Raw genomic sequence first — 17,016 nt, 5'->3', positions numbered from 1 at the left:
AGTTCACTACTCCCTACATAGTAAAATCATTAGAGTTCACTAATCCTTACGTAGTAAAATCTATATAGTTCACTGCTCCCTATGGAGTAAAATCTGTATAGTTCACTAAGTTGTAAAATTGATATAATTCACGACTCCCTACATAGTAAAATCGATATAGTTCTGTCTTGGCTAAACAAAGGTTCAGATCCGGGCCAGTAAAAAAAAATCTGGATTCCTGCACAACGTTTTCCAACTTGTTCTGGCTTCAAAACTTGGAAAAAATAACACTGGAACATAACAAAGTCTGATACGATCAAGTTTGTGTATTGGGAAAAACAAATAGAAATTTGGAGTTAGTTTCGTGAAAACCAACTGATCTTATCTCTTTGTTCTCATGTTCTATCGTCGCGGAGAAACCTTTTCTCATTTACATTTCCTGCCTTTTTTGTGTCACGAAAACCCTCAAAATCCCATTTTGAGCCAATTGCTTATTCTTTGTTAGCGTGCCTTCTGATGTCACTTACCAGACAGCCAATTGCGACATTCATAGTTGAACATCCTCCCCTCTCTTGGAAGAGGGCGTTGCTGTAATGTTCCTTTCCAGATAAGCTCAGAAGAGCTGACCCTGCAGTCCTTGGCTGTACAACCTTGAAAAATGTCATATTTAAGATTCAAGACTTAAGATTCAAGAGGTTTATTCGATACATACATAACCATACTTTCATACATAGATGCAGGGAAATGTCAATGCAACGCACCCGGTGATTACACAAAATATGTTATAGACTGAACACAGTAACTAAGTAAGAATTCTGTATTGTGGAGGCTTCGGCACCCTCTGCTGTTCTCAGACTGATACAATTTTAAAAGGATTTTTTGAGACACTCAACTTGGTTTTATTGCATTGGATTTAGTATCACATGTAGTAGGTTCTTTTTATGTGGGGTAACTCATTTAACCATAACAGGTTACTAATTAACCACAACAGTTCCCTACATCGTAAAATCTATATAGTTCACTACTCCCTACATAGTCAAATCTATATAGTTCACTAAGTAGTAAAATATTTAGTTCACTACGTCCTACATAGTAAAATCTATATAGTTCACTACTCCCTACATAGTCAAATCTATATAGTTCACTAAGTAGTAAAATATTTAGTTCACTACGTCCTACATAGTAAAATCTATATAGTTCACTTCTCCCTACATAGTAAAATCTATATAGTTCACTAAGTAGTAAAATATTTAGTTCACTACGTCCTACATAGTAAAATCTATATAGTTCACTACTCCCTTCATCATAAAATCTATATAGTTCACTGCTCCCTACATCGTAAAATCTATATAGTTCACTACTCCCTACGTAGTAAAATCTATATAGTTCACTACTCCCTACGTAATCTATAGTTCACTACTCCCTACATAGTCAAATCTATATAGTTCACTACTTCCTACATAGTAAAATCTATATAGTTCAAGATTCAAGATTCAAGATTTTTTATTTGTCACATACATATACATACTTTCATACATATATGCAGTGAAATGTAATGCAACGCACCCGGTGATAGCACACAATATATCCTAGGAAAAAAAATAAAAGTAGAAAATTCCTTTCTAATAGACCGACTAACTGACTCCTAAAACGTAATACAGTAAGTTGAATACTTATAGAATAAGATAAAAATATATAGAATAAAATACAATAAAAATAAATTGAAATAAAATGGAATAGATAGAAGGAATATGCCTATGTATATACAGATATGTGCATTTAGTGCATCAGTTCACTACTTCCTACATAGTAAAATCTATATAGTTCACTACTCCCTCCATAGTAAAATCTATATAGTTCACTACTTCCTACATAGTAAAATCTATATAGTTCACTACTCCCTCCATAGTAAAATCTATATAGTTCACTACTCCCTCCATAGTAAAATCTATATAGTTCACTACTTCCTACATAGTAAAATCTATATAGTTCACTACTCCCTCCATAGTAAAATCGATATAGTTCACTACTACCTACGTAGTAAAATCTATAGTTCACTACTTGGTACGTGGTGAGGAGGTGCATTTTCACATCCTATTTGATACATACTGAACACATTTTTGGCGTACTAAACATTATTATACATTATATTATCATCATAGTATTTATATGACATTATTCCTTTTTGGTTGCAGCTTTAGACTTCCTCTCTCACTATCCTTTGTATACTTTGCGAGTGCCTCGTGTCTCTTACGCACATTTAAATATTTGTAGTATTTTTAGAGCTTATTGTGTGTAATCATTGGGTGTCATGTCATTTCACTGCATATCAGTATGACCGTGTGTATGTGTGTGTGACAAATAAACCTCTTGAAACCTCTTGACTCTGGATCAGACGCTCTGTGAGGAAGAGGAGGCGGCTGGTGATGAAGAGCAGCGGAGGGAGGGATTCCTCAGCGCCGCCAAGCACGGCGAGGATGAAGCAGGTGTGTTTTGGGTCCATGAAGGTTTTGTTTCTCTGCCGTTTGAAGTCATTCTCCTTTTTTTGGGGGAGGAATTGCCTTTTTGTCCAAGATGCACAGATTCAGACAAGAAGATTGATGCCAGTTGGACCCCTGTGTGTCCAGTACAGCATTGGCTGCAGACTGCATGCTAACTGGGCTAGCCAAATGCATGGCTGCAGAGGGGATCAGCTAGCCTAGCTCCTGTGAAATGTTTATACGTTATTCTGTGTTTATACGTTTGAAGTTTGAGAACTTATTCAGTCCTTAAATTAAATCAATTTGATAACCACCCAATTTACATGGGCGTTTGTTTGAATGTAAATTAAAGGAAATCCACCAGTGCATGTTCTAATAGAGTGGATCTCAAGGTGGGGTCCGGGGACCCCCAGAGGGTCGTTCGAAGAGGTTGCAGGGGGTCCCCAGCAACAAATACGAATAGATAAAACTTCAAGAGGATTCCTTTGCACTTTTAAGACATTACCACCGTTGGAGAATGTACAATTATGACTTGAATCTCACTGTTAAAACCCATTTGTAGTTTTGTTGACGATTTGTGTGTGCGTGCGTGTCCAGAAGAGAGTGTGAACTTTGTGACGGTGGACGAAGTGGGCGAGGATGAGGAGGGTGGCGGCGGTGATGAAAAGCAGGAGGAGACGCTGAAGCACCGAGGAAGGAAGAGCGCCGGACCGACCCCGGGTGAGAGAGACGCTCAGTCAAGACAAAGGATTGAGTCAAATTTTGGGGAAATAACTAACTTCACGGCGCCCGTTGAAAGTTAAAATATATATAGAAATTGTAAAATATGGAGAGATAACCACAAAATATAAAACAGAAATAGTCAGATGTATAAAAATGTACAAAATGCAAATATATGCAAAACAGGGTATGAATTAAACTAACTAGCTTATTACAGTATGTACAGTCAGGGTCGTCGAGGTCCTTGAGATGCATGCATTTCGTCCTGGAATCCTTTGAAAGTAGCCCCCTTTTCTTGCTGAAGTGCTAGAAAAGTCCTTGAAAAAAACCTTCAAAAACCTGTGATGTTCCCTCTGGTTTTGTCATTAAAGGAGCAACATGATAATTTTGATGTAAGTGTAACCCAGCACGGCTGGAAGTAGACGCTGATAAAGAACTGCAAGGTCCTTGAATTTTATTTTGTAATTCCAGAATGAACCCTGGATTAACCCTATGAAGTACTCTCAATGAAAGAGCAACGTATAGAAAGGTCTTATTTGTAGAAATTTTCATCATTTATATTAAATGTATATTATATGTTTATTAAATGTATTTTAAATGTATATGAGTTTCAATATAACGTTTCATATTAAACATTTTATTTTAGATATTTAACATTTCTACATGTTTTTGTTTTTTATTTTGTTGGGAGATTTCAGGAGGTGTTTTTTTTTTTTTTTTTTTTTTTTTTTTTTTTCATTTTTTTGAGAATGATTCAAGTAAAGTATTATTTTCGTTTTTTATTCATCGCTAAGTCTGTTCAGCCTTCCACTGCTTGCATGTGGCGGACCCCGCCACCAACAGTGGAAAAGAGCAAATGAAGGAGTGCATGCTTCACAAAAATACATTGAACATCTGTTTCCTAAAAAGTAAAATATGGGATGTATTCATTTATTTATATTGGATACCACTTTAATGGAACTGGATTTGGCCGTCTGTCTGTCTGCAGCGCTGAAGTCCAGAGAAGAAGACAAGGCTCCGCCCACGCCGCCCTGTGCTGCCCCCTCATTGGTGGTGAGGTTGGAGGCGGAGCCAAAGCCCTCGGCGACGCAGGACAAGCCGGGAGGGAGCGGTAGAGCGAGCCTCAAAGGTAGAGAGAGAGAGAGAGTTTTGTTCTGTCTTTCTTTCTCTGTTGATCTTTTTCTGTCGTTCAAGTTGAAACTTTGATATTATTGAGTGAAATGTGTTGTCATCCCTCCATCCTCAGTCATGTCTCTCCCTCCCCCTCTCTCGCTCTCTCTCTCCCTCCTCACTCTCCCTCTCTCTCTCTCTCCCTCCCCCCCCCCCCTCTCTCTCTCCTCTCTCCCTCTCTCTCTCTCTCTCCCTCCTCCCTCTAGATGTGTTCAAACAGAGGAGGGATGTCGTGGAGTCACAATGTAAAAAAGCTCGTTCTCTCTCTCCGTCCGTCCCCGCAGACTTCAAGCTGCCGCCCTTCATTCCCCACAACCCCCTGGGTACACACACACACACACACACACACACACACATGCATGTACGTACGTACGTATGTATGTATGTACACATACATACACACATACATACATACATGCAGAGACACACACACACACACACACGTACGTATGTATGTATACATACGCACACATACACATACACACACGCACTAAACACACACACACTCTTGTGTGGTGTGGTTGCCCCACGCTGTTGAAGGTGTGATGTTAGAACTCGTCCCAGGGATGAAGCCTCCATCTGCTTCATCGTTTTATTTTTATTTTCTCTCTCTCTCTAGGAATGGACTATGTCGTTTCCAAAAGTTCTTTCTTCTGTTCTCTCTGTTCTTCTTACTTTGAGGACGAGGAGACGGCGAAGTCTCTGCACTGCAGCTCCCTGGTGCACTACGAGAACATGAGGGTACACACACACACACGCACGCACGCACACACACACACACACACACACACACACACACACACACACGCACACGCACACACACACACAATCCCTAAAAATGTTTTTCTTCCTCCAGAAACGTTACCAGAAGCTGCAGGCGGAACAAACCAGAACGGACCAAGAAAAAAAGTCTTCTTGAGACTCCGCCTCCCACGGAGACTAGCCCCGCCCCCTTTGCTTTTTTGTACTTGTGTATTTTATATTATAATGTGATGAATGGATTCAAAAGGGATCAAATGGAGATGAAACAAAGTAGGTTTTGGGCGTCGGAGGAGTCGCTGGGAATCGAACCCAAAACAGAGGTTCTTTAAATAGTAATATTATATAATATTATGGTATTATCACGGCAGTGTTGTTGTTATTTGGATTAGTGATTCAGTCACATTGATTGAGTATTAATTTCAGATTAATTTTTTTAGTTTTATTGCTGATGTTGAAATTGTCTCTGTTCATTTTTTGACGTTGAAATAGTGAAGTTTAAGTTTTGGAATCTGAACTTGAAGCTTTTTGAGAAAGAAAAAGTTGTTGTTTTTCTTCCTCCGTTGTTGTTTCTTCGCCGCCCTCCTCTGTGACGTCATCACCGTTGGGCCTCGCTTCTTTGAGTTTGACGCCTGTGTCCTTTTGCTCGGGAGGATTTTACCTTTGTGTACATTTCTTTGTTTTGCGGGAAAACAAAAATCTCGAATAAAAAAAACAGTAAAATTGGTTTTCATTGATTGTCATGTTCACATGGAAATGTGTCAAAATAGAATGAAACAAATATTCAGACAAACTGAAATTAGTTTTTGTCACTTCATTTTTTTTATCTTGCATCTATTCATCTGTTGATATATTGATATTTGATTGGTTTACATTTTTCTTTTAAGAATTGCGGTTTAGTAGTTTCAACCAAATTAAGGTTGGAAATGTTTATAAAGTTCTATATAATCTATTTGGAAAGAGTTTTCCTTTAAGATTTGCCGACGCTGTGAAGCCGTTTGAGACTGCTGTGATTCAAGGGAAATAGAAATAAACTGGACACATCAGGTCTATGAATAGAACATCACGGGAAGGAGTTTAACAGAAATTTAAGGTATTCTTTTCAGGCTTCGATTGCCCCATTGGACTGTATGGAAGCAGTGAGCGTTGAGCAGGTTGCGTCATGCATTCTGATGTCACTTTCGAGGCGGCCAATTGCAGCCTTCGTAGCTGAGCACACTCCCACGAGCTTAGAAGAGGGCGGTCTCTACAAACTTCTGTATTTTCCACACATCTGTGCTTCAGGAAAGGGCTGACTCCACCATTCCTGTCTGTGCTGTACATGGGCAGGCGACCTTGAAATCTCTGGCTGCATTTTGGTCGTCTGGTCTACGGAAGGCTTTTGCTCCTTGTGCTGGTTGCACGATGTACTAGACTTTGGCTCCCTCTGCTGCTCCTAAGTTCTACACAGCCTCCTAGCCCCTAGACTGTCCCCTAGATCCTCGACTGTGCTAGACCCGACACTGTCTCCTAGTCCCAACACTATCTCCTAACTCCTAGACTGCCTCCTAGCTCCTTGACTATTTCCTGGCTCCGAGCCTCCAGCCGAGGTTCACACATGAACCAGAAATATGAAAAAAATCGGATTACTCCGAAATAATGCAAATAATATTATTATTAAAACATTACCAAATCAAATTCCTTGTAAATCAAAGTGAACTTGTCGCAACAAACAGATTTTATTTTTGAACTCAGTTTGAGTTCAGTCTGTTGTTGTTGTTGTTGTAGTAGTTAATAGTTAATGCTTTGATCGAGGGATGAGCGCGCCCACCTGGCAACCCCGAAGTGAAGCGCTCTGCTTCCGGGTTCACTGGCACCAAAACACAAGGCAGCCCGAGTCACCCGGAAGCAGCAGCGTGAGGAAAACCCAAACGGCGGCACAGTCCACCAACACAGCGGTAAATATCCACCAACGCAACGGAGAATATTCACGGTTTTACGTCAGCAGTTAAATATTAACGTTAACGTCGCGCTTGGTGACGTTCGAAACGTTCCGCATTCCTGCATCTGCTCGTGAGCGGTTCCGGTGGGGTTGGGTGCGTTCAGGACCCCGAGTGGGGGGCGGAAAAAGACCGAAAAGACAGACGTTTCCAGTGTTGTTGTCCCCAAAGCCGCGATTCTTTACACTGTGTCTGTGGGGAAGAGGCGTTCGAGTCGTGCGGGAAATTATGAAACGCTGCCGAGTCACGGGGCTGTAACTTTAACTACGCAGTGCGAATTGCGTGCGTAGAGGTGGTAATGCTGCATTTTGACACGGCCGCCTGTGCGTCTCGATGTGCGTTTGTCCTGTTTTGACATTTGGGCTGAACTCCCGAGGAGGTATTTGCTGAAGACACCGCGGGTCGAGGGTGTGAGTCGTGTCTGTTGGGTGTCGGGGAAGTGCTTCCGGGTCGTCGTCAGGCTCCGCGGGCAGAAGGATTCTCGGTCAAACTGCACAACAACAACATCAGATCGATCTGCAGGCAGATGTGAAATGCATCACATAGAACAGTCTATATCTTTTAGAATATTGTGACTGACCTGGACACATGAACGTAACGTAGTAAATTGTCATTTGATAACGTAGCGTAATTTCGCGAAGCGAACTTTGATGGCGTCGCGTATGAAGCGTGTCCAGTTCAACCAGACGTCGAGCGTTGATTCCCAGGGTGTGACTTTGACATCAGTGTGTGAGAGGCCAGTTCTCACCGGCCGCGGTGGCGTCTTGATGTTGTTTGCAAGTTCCAAAGTAGAGTAATCGGGGAAATGACAAAACAAGTTGGAGGCTGTTAAACTCACAGCTGCACATCGTTTATCTCTCCAAGCTGTGAATCATCCTGGTGAAACGAGCGTCTGACACTGGACGTCTGGGGAGTCAACGCTTACACTGAAAGTTTTTTCCGTTCGTGGTTTTTTGTTTGTTTGTTTGTTTATTTTGTGTTCGGAATTAATACAAATTTCAAGTTAATGCCGAAGTTACATAAATGCGGTCTGTGTTACGAGTCCACACTGGACACGGTCCAACTGGACATTCTCAATGGGCATCTGTACATTTATAGTAAATAATATGATGACGTCATAAAGCGTCTTACTGTAAATATCATCTATAATAAATAAAATGATAACATCATAAAGTATTTTACTGTAAATCTTATTTCCCTAATTTTGAGATGAATAGTGACATGTCAGTCAAGCACTACCAGCTGAATACTTGGGGTCAAATTTGGTCGGTTTTGTCACTAATTTCTGCTTTGTATTGGTTTGATTTGGGTGAAACTTAAACCACAAGATGTTTGTGATATACCGGTTCAATCAACACCTCCACAGTGTTCATAGCATCTGCCCTTCTTCTATTTCAAATAGTTCTAGATTGAAAAATATAGAAAATAATAAAATATTCTCCTGAACAATCACAATAACAATATCTATCTTTATTGTTATATATATTTTTATCCTTTTATTGATCCCTGTGGTAGTAATTGGTTCTCTGCATTTGACCCTTGATTCCTTGCTCAGGGGCCATGGCAAGAGTGCCCTAAAGTCTTTAGGGCGGGAGGAAATCCATGTGGAATTGGGAAGAACATGCAGACACCACGCAGAAAGGCCCCTGCTGCATTCAAACAAAGATCCTTTTTTTTTTTTTTTTTTTTTCACCTGTCTGTCTCTACAGTTCATGTGAAAATAAATGGACTGTCTAGGCCAGTTAGGAATGGAACTGATGGTCGGCTGTTCATTTGTTCTGGTGAAACCTCTGAACACAGTCCCAGTGTGGCCAAAGTTTGACCTGACTCCACCGGCTTTGACCGGGTGCTGTGGTCCGGCCCCAGGGTCTAAACCCTCCAGACTCGGGGCGGGTGGTGGAGTGGGTCCCCCACGGTATCTGTGCAAAGTTTGGTGCCGTTGGGCCCAGCGGTGGCGTCTGGGCATGGTCCTGAACCTCCGCCTGGCCCCGGGGTCAATATTAAAAATTATGAATAATAACAAATATAAAAATATCTAAACAACCCACCTAAATAGTTAAGAGCTTTTGCAAAACTATACTTTGGAATAATAAACATTTACTGAGTTACTTATTGCACTACTTTTAAGTTACTCGCCAATATAATCGCAGAAAAACTGCTTTTTTTGTCAGAGGTGAACGGTAAGGAAAACAAAAGCAAATATAAACTCTAGATGAATTAAATTTACTCTGTTTCTTGCTGCTGCTCTGCTGTGGAGCAGATTGCTCCTGAAAAAATTCCGCCCGTCTTCTCGCAGCCCGGTGGCAAATGCCCCGCGGCCCGGCAAGGTCCACGAGCCCGGGGGTTCGGAACCTCTGCACTAGAGGACATCCATCGGTGGTGGTCGGGTTTTCTTTCCCCACTTTCATCAGCACATCTGTGGAATGCACCCCCAGACATTGTCCTCCGGGGCACCGCGACGGGCTGGGGACCCGGCGAATCCCGCGTGTGTCTTGGGGACGGATGTAGCGCCCCCCCCTGACATTGTCCTCCGGGGCACCGCGACGGGCTGGGGACCCAAGCAATCCCGCGTGGGTCCTGGGGACAGACGCGGGTCTGGACCTCTGGCCGGCTCCTGGTCGGCGGCGGTGGACCGGCGACGGTGGGTCGGCGGCCCGTCACTGCGTGCTCCAGGGAGCTCACACTTTCTCCATTTCAGCGAGGCGTTTCTGCAGCCTGCGTATCGACTCCGGGGAACCTTTTACTCGGCGCCCTGCCCCTCCCGGGTCTCTGCTCAGGTGCCACTCGTGGGAGTCTCTACCCACAGTTATGGGTTCAGGGAGGGAGATGGAGTCTTTCTGGCCGTGGTGCGCCAACATGGCTTGAGCTTTATTGTCCATTGCAGTATGTGGCACGCAGGCCACAATTATATAAAACTGAGGATCTATTATAAAATGATGGATAATAATAGTCCTCTTGGGCACAGGAGGAATGGCGTTCCTCTGTTGGTCTGCTCACGAGCCTGTGCGCCGATTTTCCTCTGTAAAACAGACAGAACGTTAACAAAACTCCCTGCCTTGAGTCGGCCCAATCAGCGGCGTGTGGGCGCTGATTGGGCCGACTCAAGGCAGGGAGTTTTGTTAACAAAAGTTTTGTTTTTCAAAGCAGCTTGGTGGCCGAGGGAAAAGGGAACCGTGCTGTCGTCCGCTATGAATGACTTCACGCAAACGATAACCACTAACCCAGTAACGGTTCCACTGTCTGACTGGAGGTTCAAGTCCAGTCTGTTTTTGTTTTGTTATTCAAAATATTTGGAATAACGTCGCCAACCTGAGCACTAGATAAAAGAGTCACTCTTGATTGGCACTGCACGATATATGGTTTGAGCATTGTCACCAAGATGTGCGTATGTGCAATAGCCACATTGCAGGACATGCAATGTCAAGTAAGGCAAATTAACTTCAACATGTCAGGCTACAACTTCTTGTTGCTTGATACAAAAGGAAAACTCACACGTTTCTCATTTTCCATGACCAATCTACAAGAGAAGTGTATGATATTACATCATTTATGACAGAGAGATGGAATCGGTTTCAGGGTGCGCACACACTTCTGTTTACTTCCTGGATGTAATGTCCGTCCGCAGCAAACGCTCAAATGTTTGGCTTGAATTCACTAGATTTTCTTGTCTTTATTTTTTACGAATTTTTCCTTTATTTAAATAGTTTTGGTTGATCATTCCTCATAAGAAACAGTAATATTTATTTTTATGAATTTATAGAATAAGAAACCTTCCTGTCAAAGTTGACAGTTTACTTATTATAGCCTAAATGTGCCAAGAATAAAGTTGGAGGTACACTTAAAAAAAAAAAAAGGTGTTCAGAACAAACTGACAAGGTTTTTTGGGTTCTTTTTGCGTTATCTGCGCAAGCCACAGCGGCAAGCTTTGCCTTTCGTCTTTCTCTTGTTCTTAGAGCTCCCTTTGTGGCCATTCGCCACAGTGCATCCCGTGTCTCCAAACAAAAACATAATGCCAGTTTATTTTAGATGTATTAATGCAGGTGAGGTAAATAAAAAACCCTGGTTACTATTTGAGGAAATACGGGTACGGTCAATAGATTACATTGAGTTTGATTTCACTTTTTTTTTTTTTTTATTGTTATGTAAATCAAAACCACTGCCTCTTCATCTCGCTTTCGGCTTTGTGCTTCATTCACCGCAAGGTCTCATTGAGTTGTTATTGAGTATTCTGCTGACGGAGTTCTGGGACATGGTCTCCGGTGGTTCTTTTTAAGTGTACCTCCTGCTTAAGATATTGTTTTTATTTTCTGTCAGATGCACTCTGCTACAAAACCCGAAACATTATAGAATGAGGTATTCTTTCCAAGTAGAGCTATTCAAGTAATCTGGTGAAAATTATTTTCATATCGCAATATATACAACAGAAAAAAAATATTGTGATGTCAGTTTTTTCCAATATCCTGCAGCCCTAGTTCTTGCTTGTATTTGTCTGTTTCGAGTCCTGCACATTTTGTGATGGAGCTTATTACTTGTTAGACTGCCATTACCTTGTTTCCTCCTCTGTTTCTCTTCTCCATTACTTTTGTCTGGCCTGTTTTCTCTTTATTACTGCAACAGAACCCTGGAACAGACTTGACCAGAACCCCGTTGTTTTGAGTCGGACAGGAGGGAGTCTGATCGACCAACAGCCCTCTGATGATGATGATGATGATGATGATGATTGAAACCTGAAATGACAATCCATTCCATTCTTCAATAACTTGTTCTTTTTGTGTCTTAATTTTTGCAGCTTTGCTTTGATATTGGACCATAGTGCCTGTACTCCAGCTCCTGGGCCTCTTTCCAGCCCCCTGATTGGAGGGCTCCCAGGGAGCCCTCTCCTGATTGGCTAGAAGGGCCGCTTCCCTTCAGTTGGCTCAGATAAAACTCCAGCTAGCACTGAGCCAAATACGCAACGTTATTGCTGTTGGGAACCGAGCCTTTGCATCGACAGCACTTCCTCATACATACCCACAGCACCTCCCTCACCGACTGCTGCAGCCATCAATCTCCTTTATCTCCTGAAGGTTGCAAACACCATGTCCAACCCGCTGTATAACCCCTATGCCTCAGGCTCCCAGGCAGGGACTGACCCGAGGGGGGTTCCTTCTCGCCTGGGACCTGGGGCTAACCTTGCAACTGGTGACTCCTCTGGCTTAGCTACAAACCCTGGTCAGATGATCTCTCAGTTGCCAAGGTCGATGAGCTATATGCCTAGATCTACACTTCCATCTGATATGGAGCATGACCTCGACGCCCAAATCAGCAGAGCTAGAGAGGAGGTGAGGCTCCTTTCGATGCAGCAGGCTAAAGACCAGAACACTTATCTAAGAAATACATCCTCCGATGAAGTGCCGTCTTGGCAGTTGGGGACGGCCGGTTACTCCCTGTCGTCGTCCTCTACTACTCACGGACACTTTTCTGGACATTCAAACCTGATGCAGAGCTCCGGCAGCAGCTCCCCAGACTGGCTGTCAAGTTACCAGAGAGAGACTGCTGTTTCCTCTCATTTCTATTCGGCATCTTCTTCATCCTCTTCCTCAGTTCCAAACGTTCCCCTATCCCACTCCTCCCAGTCCCTGCAGCGGTACCCGGCCTCTAGATATGCGGATGATGGTAGAGGTGAGCCCTCCAGTGCAGCAGGGCCGTATGAACCGTTCGGCCAGCCTTCCTCATCATCCTCCTTCTCGACTGCCGCGGAACCCAGTCAGCCAAAATACACTTCTGAATCGGCGATTGACATCCTCAAACGCTTTGACCTCAAAGAGGAAGACTTGGAGAACCTGTGCGCCTACTCTGAAGACGTGATATCCCCCGCCAACTTGCCTTTCCTGCTACGTGAAATCCGCACACGGAAGGCGAAGATGGCTGTGGCTCAGCCAGGCGTTGCCCCTCAGCCTCATACTGAAGGCTGCAAGAGTGGAGCGGAATACCCTGGCAGTTCTGGGGTGGAGGTGAGACGAAAGGAGGAAGTGCCTCCCCCCATCCGCCAACAGAGTCAGGTGATTGACTATGGACACGCGAGCAAATACACTGGGGGGATCGGGGAGGAGTTTGGCAGAGGAAGCAGCAGCAGTGCTGGTGGTGGTTGGAGTGGGATTGTACTCGAGGACAATTTTTCCACCAGTGCTGGCCGCAGCCGAAAAGTGCAGCCAACTGATGCAAAGTTTGGCAAGTACGAGGCTGAGGTCAAGTCTCACGTCCAGACGAGTTCCACCATTGCTCCCAGTGCTTCCTACAGCTTGATGAAAAACGCTCCGCCTACCCAAGGTCAGGAGCTTACCAAACAATCCCAGAGACCAGACCAGACTGCCAAGATGATCCAGAGCATCATCAGAACTCCAAAGAGGGAACTCAAGACAGCACAGTCGTCCACCGCGTCAGTTCAAGCCAATGCACCCAAACCCATTCTGAAGGCAAAGACACACCGCCCGATCTGCATCCAGCTCCCTGGTGTGAATCCCCCTGGGCCGAACCCTGACGTTGGAGCTACAAATCAGGAGAAAGCCCTGGCTCATGGTTTGGTGAAGCATCAACCGCAGCTTCAGCAGCAGCAGGGGCCTCCACAGACTTTCCTGCCTCCAACTTTTTGGACTGGGCCTCCATCATTTGGACCCAGAAATCCAGTGGTTCCTCTGCTGCCGAACCTGATGAGCATCCGTCCGAAACACTCTGTTGGTGATGGTGATGCTGTGCGGCAAGTGCATGGCGGGCCGGTGCCTCCCAAGCAGCCAGACCCGCCACCAGTGACCCTCCCCAAGGCGTCTCCAGTAACGGTCTCCAAGAAGTCGTTGCTGACCATGATCAGCGGCTATGCAGCCACCATGCCAAAGGCCTTTCCACATACCTGTTGTCTGTGTGTCAAAGAATGTGCTAACAAGAAGGTGAGTAGAAGTCGCAGCATGTGTTAATTATTATATTGTGGGTATTTATTGACCAAGGCTCTATGCTGCCGCGTGTGTTTAGTTATTGTGCAGAAATGTGTGCCATCCTATTTCAAAGATGACGCATACATACATAGACTCAGATGGAGCTTCAGAAATTAAAAGTCCTTCCCAAAAGTCCACACACCAAGTCTGAATTTGGCTGCAGTTGGTGTGATATTGTGGTGTTTTTCCACCGCAACGCAACCTGTGAACCCGCTTTGTTTTGTTTTTCCATGACCACCTAAGGGTGCCAGGCCCATGTCCCCGTGCTGATTTAGCTCCATGTGTGGCCGAGTACCAAGCAAACCTACAGGGCCACAACTGTAGGCCATGGATCAACTGCGATTGTCAAAAAAAACCACTTCAGAGAACTCCTCTCAGACTCCTACCTTCATATAACTTCTCCCAGATTCCGTCTACCTTCACGGCTCTGATTTGCATTGGAAGAATGACAAGGGTCTGCAACGGTTGGCGACGCGTACCTTGCCGTACTGTCCTTCTTGCGCATTGGAAACACGCCAGAAGAGAACATGTTTGCTAATATAATGGTAGATGTGTCAAACTTCTGAAAACGCGTTTAAAAAATATGAACCCTCATTAAGAAGTCTTGAGTATTTTCCTCGTATAATACTGTAAATTCATTTACAAAACTGATGTACAGGTACTCCTCACTTCATGACCAAGTTCCTTTCCTAGGACCAGGTCGTTAAGAGAATTGGTCGGTAAGCGAGGTGCCGTGTTATTTCACGTTAAGGGGACGTGGCAATTGCGAACGCTCGTGTAGTGAATACTGACAGACTGCGTGAACAAGACTGAGATTGACAACGGCGATGCGTGATGAGATGCTTGACGCTGAGACACCACAGTATTGTACGCAGCGTACAATACCGAGCTGGTCGTAAGTTTGAACGGTCGTCAAACAGGTAGGTCGTTAAGTGAGGGGTACCTGTAATTTTAAATATATCCTAGTTTAAAGGTGCAGTGTGTAGAAATTTGTGGCATCTAGTGGAATGGACCTGGCATAAATGATATGTAATATTCATAAGTATGTTTTAATTATAATGTGTATCATCCAATGAAAATAAGAATCGTTGTCTTTTAGTTACCTTAGCATTCTGCAACCTCCCCCCTAGGTGCCGCCTAATTCTACACACTGCACCCTCAATAGAATAATTGGTGCTTAGAGATTTTATTAATATGTTAGCTATACATGAACCACTTATTGTACTAAAATACACTTTATTTTAATTTAGTTAAAAATATATATTTTCCGTTTTGGTTCTTTTGTTTTGTCGCTTAAAACTTTATTTTTTCTTTACTTCTTTATAAGTTTATATTCTAATACCAGAACCAGCAAAGTGGGCATACATATATTAATTAATGTATTGGAAATGTATTCTATCTGCTTGTTAACTATTTATGTCTGAGGTTTTCGAGACACCCGTGATTCCCTCCCTCCACAAACCCCAGGTCTTCACCCACTGTCCTGGCAGGGACACCACCTAGTGGAGAGAATCCTCCACAACACACACTTACACCTCACTTGCGAGGACAGTTTCCTCGGATTGACTCGGTGCCGATGAACAAAGTGGAATCACTCCGACACAGAATGGTGTCTCGTGTCAGGACAGGATTTTACAACTTTGGCCACTTCACTCCAGATGCTCTGTGCTAATGCAGGACCAGAGGTCCTGGGGACCTCCAGGTTCACAAAGTAAAAGTTCTTCCCAGTATTTTGCGTCCATCTGAATTGGCCAATTGGCATAACTGAGTAAAACCGCCTGACTTGGGGCGCCCAGGTGGCTCACCTGGTAGAGCATTCCATTTTCAAGTCCTTGCCGCAGCGGTCATAAACATGCTGCATTCCTTTCAACTCTTTTGTTGTAATATCGACAAAAGGGTTGAAAGGAATATAAAGGAAAGCAGGAAGCAGTACGAAGCAGCTGCGCTCCATGCACAAAGGTAAATAACTGATGCATGATAGAGACGTCATCGACACGCCCACTCACCCTGCCTTTCCTCTATCTATTCTGTCACGGTCCAATAAAGCATGAAAATGCCCAAAAATTATCTGGGGGGTGGGCGGGGACGACTGACTCGGTGCATGGGTGGAGCGTAAACATGGCAGGACTTTTACTCTCTGAATCTGGGATTTTCCACCTCGATCCATACATTTTAAGGTGTTCTTGTACGGCTATGTCCTTCTAGGCTGTAAGCATCTTGTATTTTGGAGTTATCACGAATACTCTGAAACTATCTACCCTTCGTCTACCGTTCTGGTGCCACAAGCTGAGTTGTTTTTCCTCAAGACAGAGGACTCCTTTCTCAATGGAAGATGGATGGATTACATTTTATACCCATAAGCACATTTTTAAAAGCTTCTGGAAGATCTGGGAGAAGAAATAAAAAAACGGCCTCCTTCCAATTTGGGAAAAAACCTTGTTTGGATCCTTGGAACTCTGGAACAGTGTGATGGTTAAAAAAAAAAGACTGGGAAGACTTGAAGAAAGAGTCAGGACATTGGTGATTTGTATTGAATCGAGTGACGTTAGCAGTGGTAGGGGGTGACTGGTGACCATACACATTACCTGAATTCCTTCTTTGTGTCTGTTTTGACTTGTAGCACTGGCTTGTGCACCAGAACACCAGCGAACATCTAGCAAACTGCAAACTCCTCCAGGAACAGTGAGTAGATTACTGATTAGTTGTCACGCAAACACACACCTTCCTTTCCTAACTTCTTTCTTTTAAGCAGCTTTCACACATTAACTCCGGACAATGTCCAGGTAATCAGGTCTGGGCATTGTCCAGAGCTGCCCTTTCACACACGTAGCCCACAACCGGAGATTGTCAGTGTCACATGTGTTTACACTACTTGACATAATGAAGCATGATGCTGCGGTGCCTTACAGCGCACCCAAGATGACGGACGAGGCTACAGACTTATCTTTTACTCCATACTCC

The 17,016-nt window shown here is 43.8% G+C and overlaps 1 protein-coding gene across 1 annotated transcript in view; it reads left to right on the top strand.

The window, feature by feature from the left end:
* Positions 1 to 5,765, top strand: part of LOC307247451 (uncharacterized protein) — a 35,758-nt gene extending 29,993 nt beyond the window's left edge. Inside the window, exons 26-31 of the mRNA XM_080023604.1 lie at positions 2,375 to 2,465; positions 3,057 to 3,179; positions 4,168 to 4,308; positions 4,556 to 4,672; positions 4,969 to 5,090; positions 5,206 to 5,765. Coding sequence (XP_079879730.1) covers positions 2,375 to 2,465; positions 3,057 to 3,179; positions 4,168 to 4,308; positions 4,556 to 4,672; positions 4,969 to 5,090; positions 5,206 to 5,268 — 657 coding nt within the window. The 3' untranslated portion in view covers positions 5,269 to 5,765. The remainder of the gene's footprint in view (positions 1 to 2,374; positions 2,466 to 3,056; positions 3,180 to 4,167; positions 4,309 to 4,555; positions 4,673 to 4,968; positions 5,091 to 5,205) is intronic.
* Positions 5,766 to 17,016: the final 11,251 nt, after the last annotated feature.

This window comes from Zeus faber, assembly GCF_960531495.2.
Source record: "Zeus faber genome assembly, chromosome: 22".
Lineage (NCBI taxonomy): Eukaryota > Metazoa > Chordata > Actinopteri > Zeiformes > Zeidae > Zeus > Zeus faber.
The sequence above is the reverse complement of the archived record's forward strand: the minus strand, read 5'-3'. Positions and strand labels throughout refer to the sequence as shown.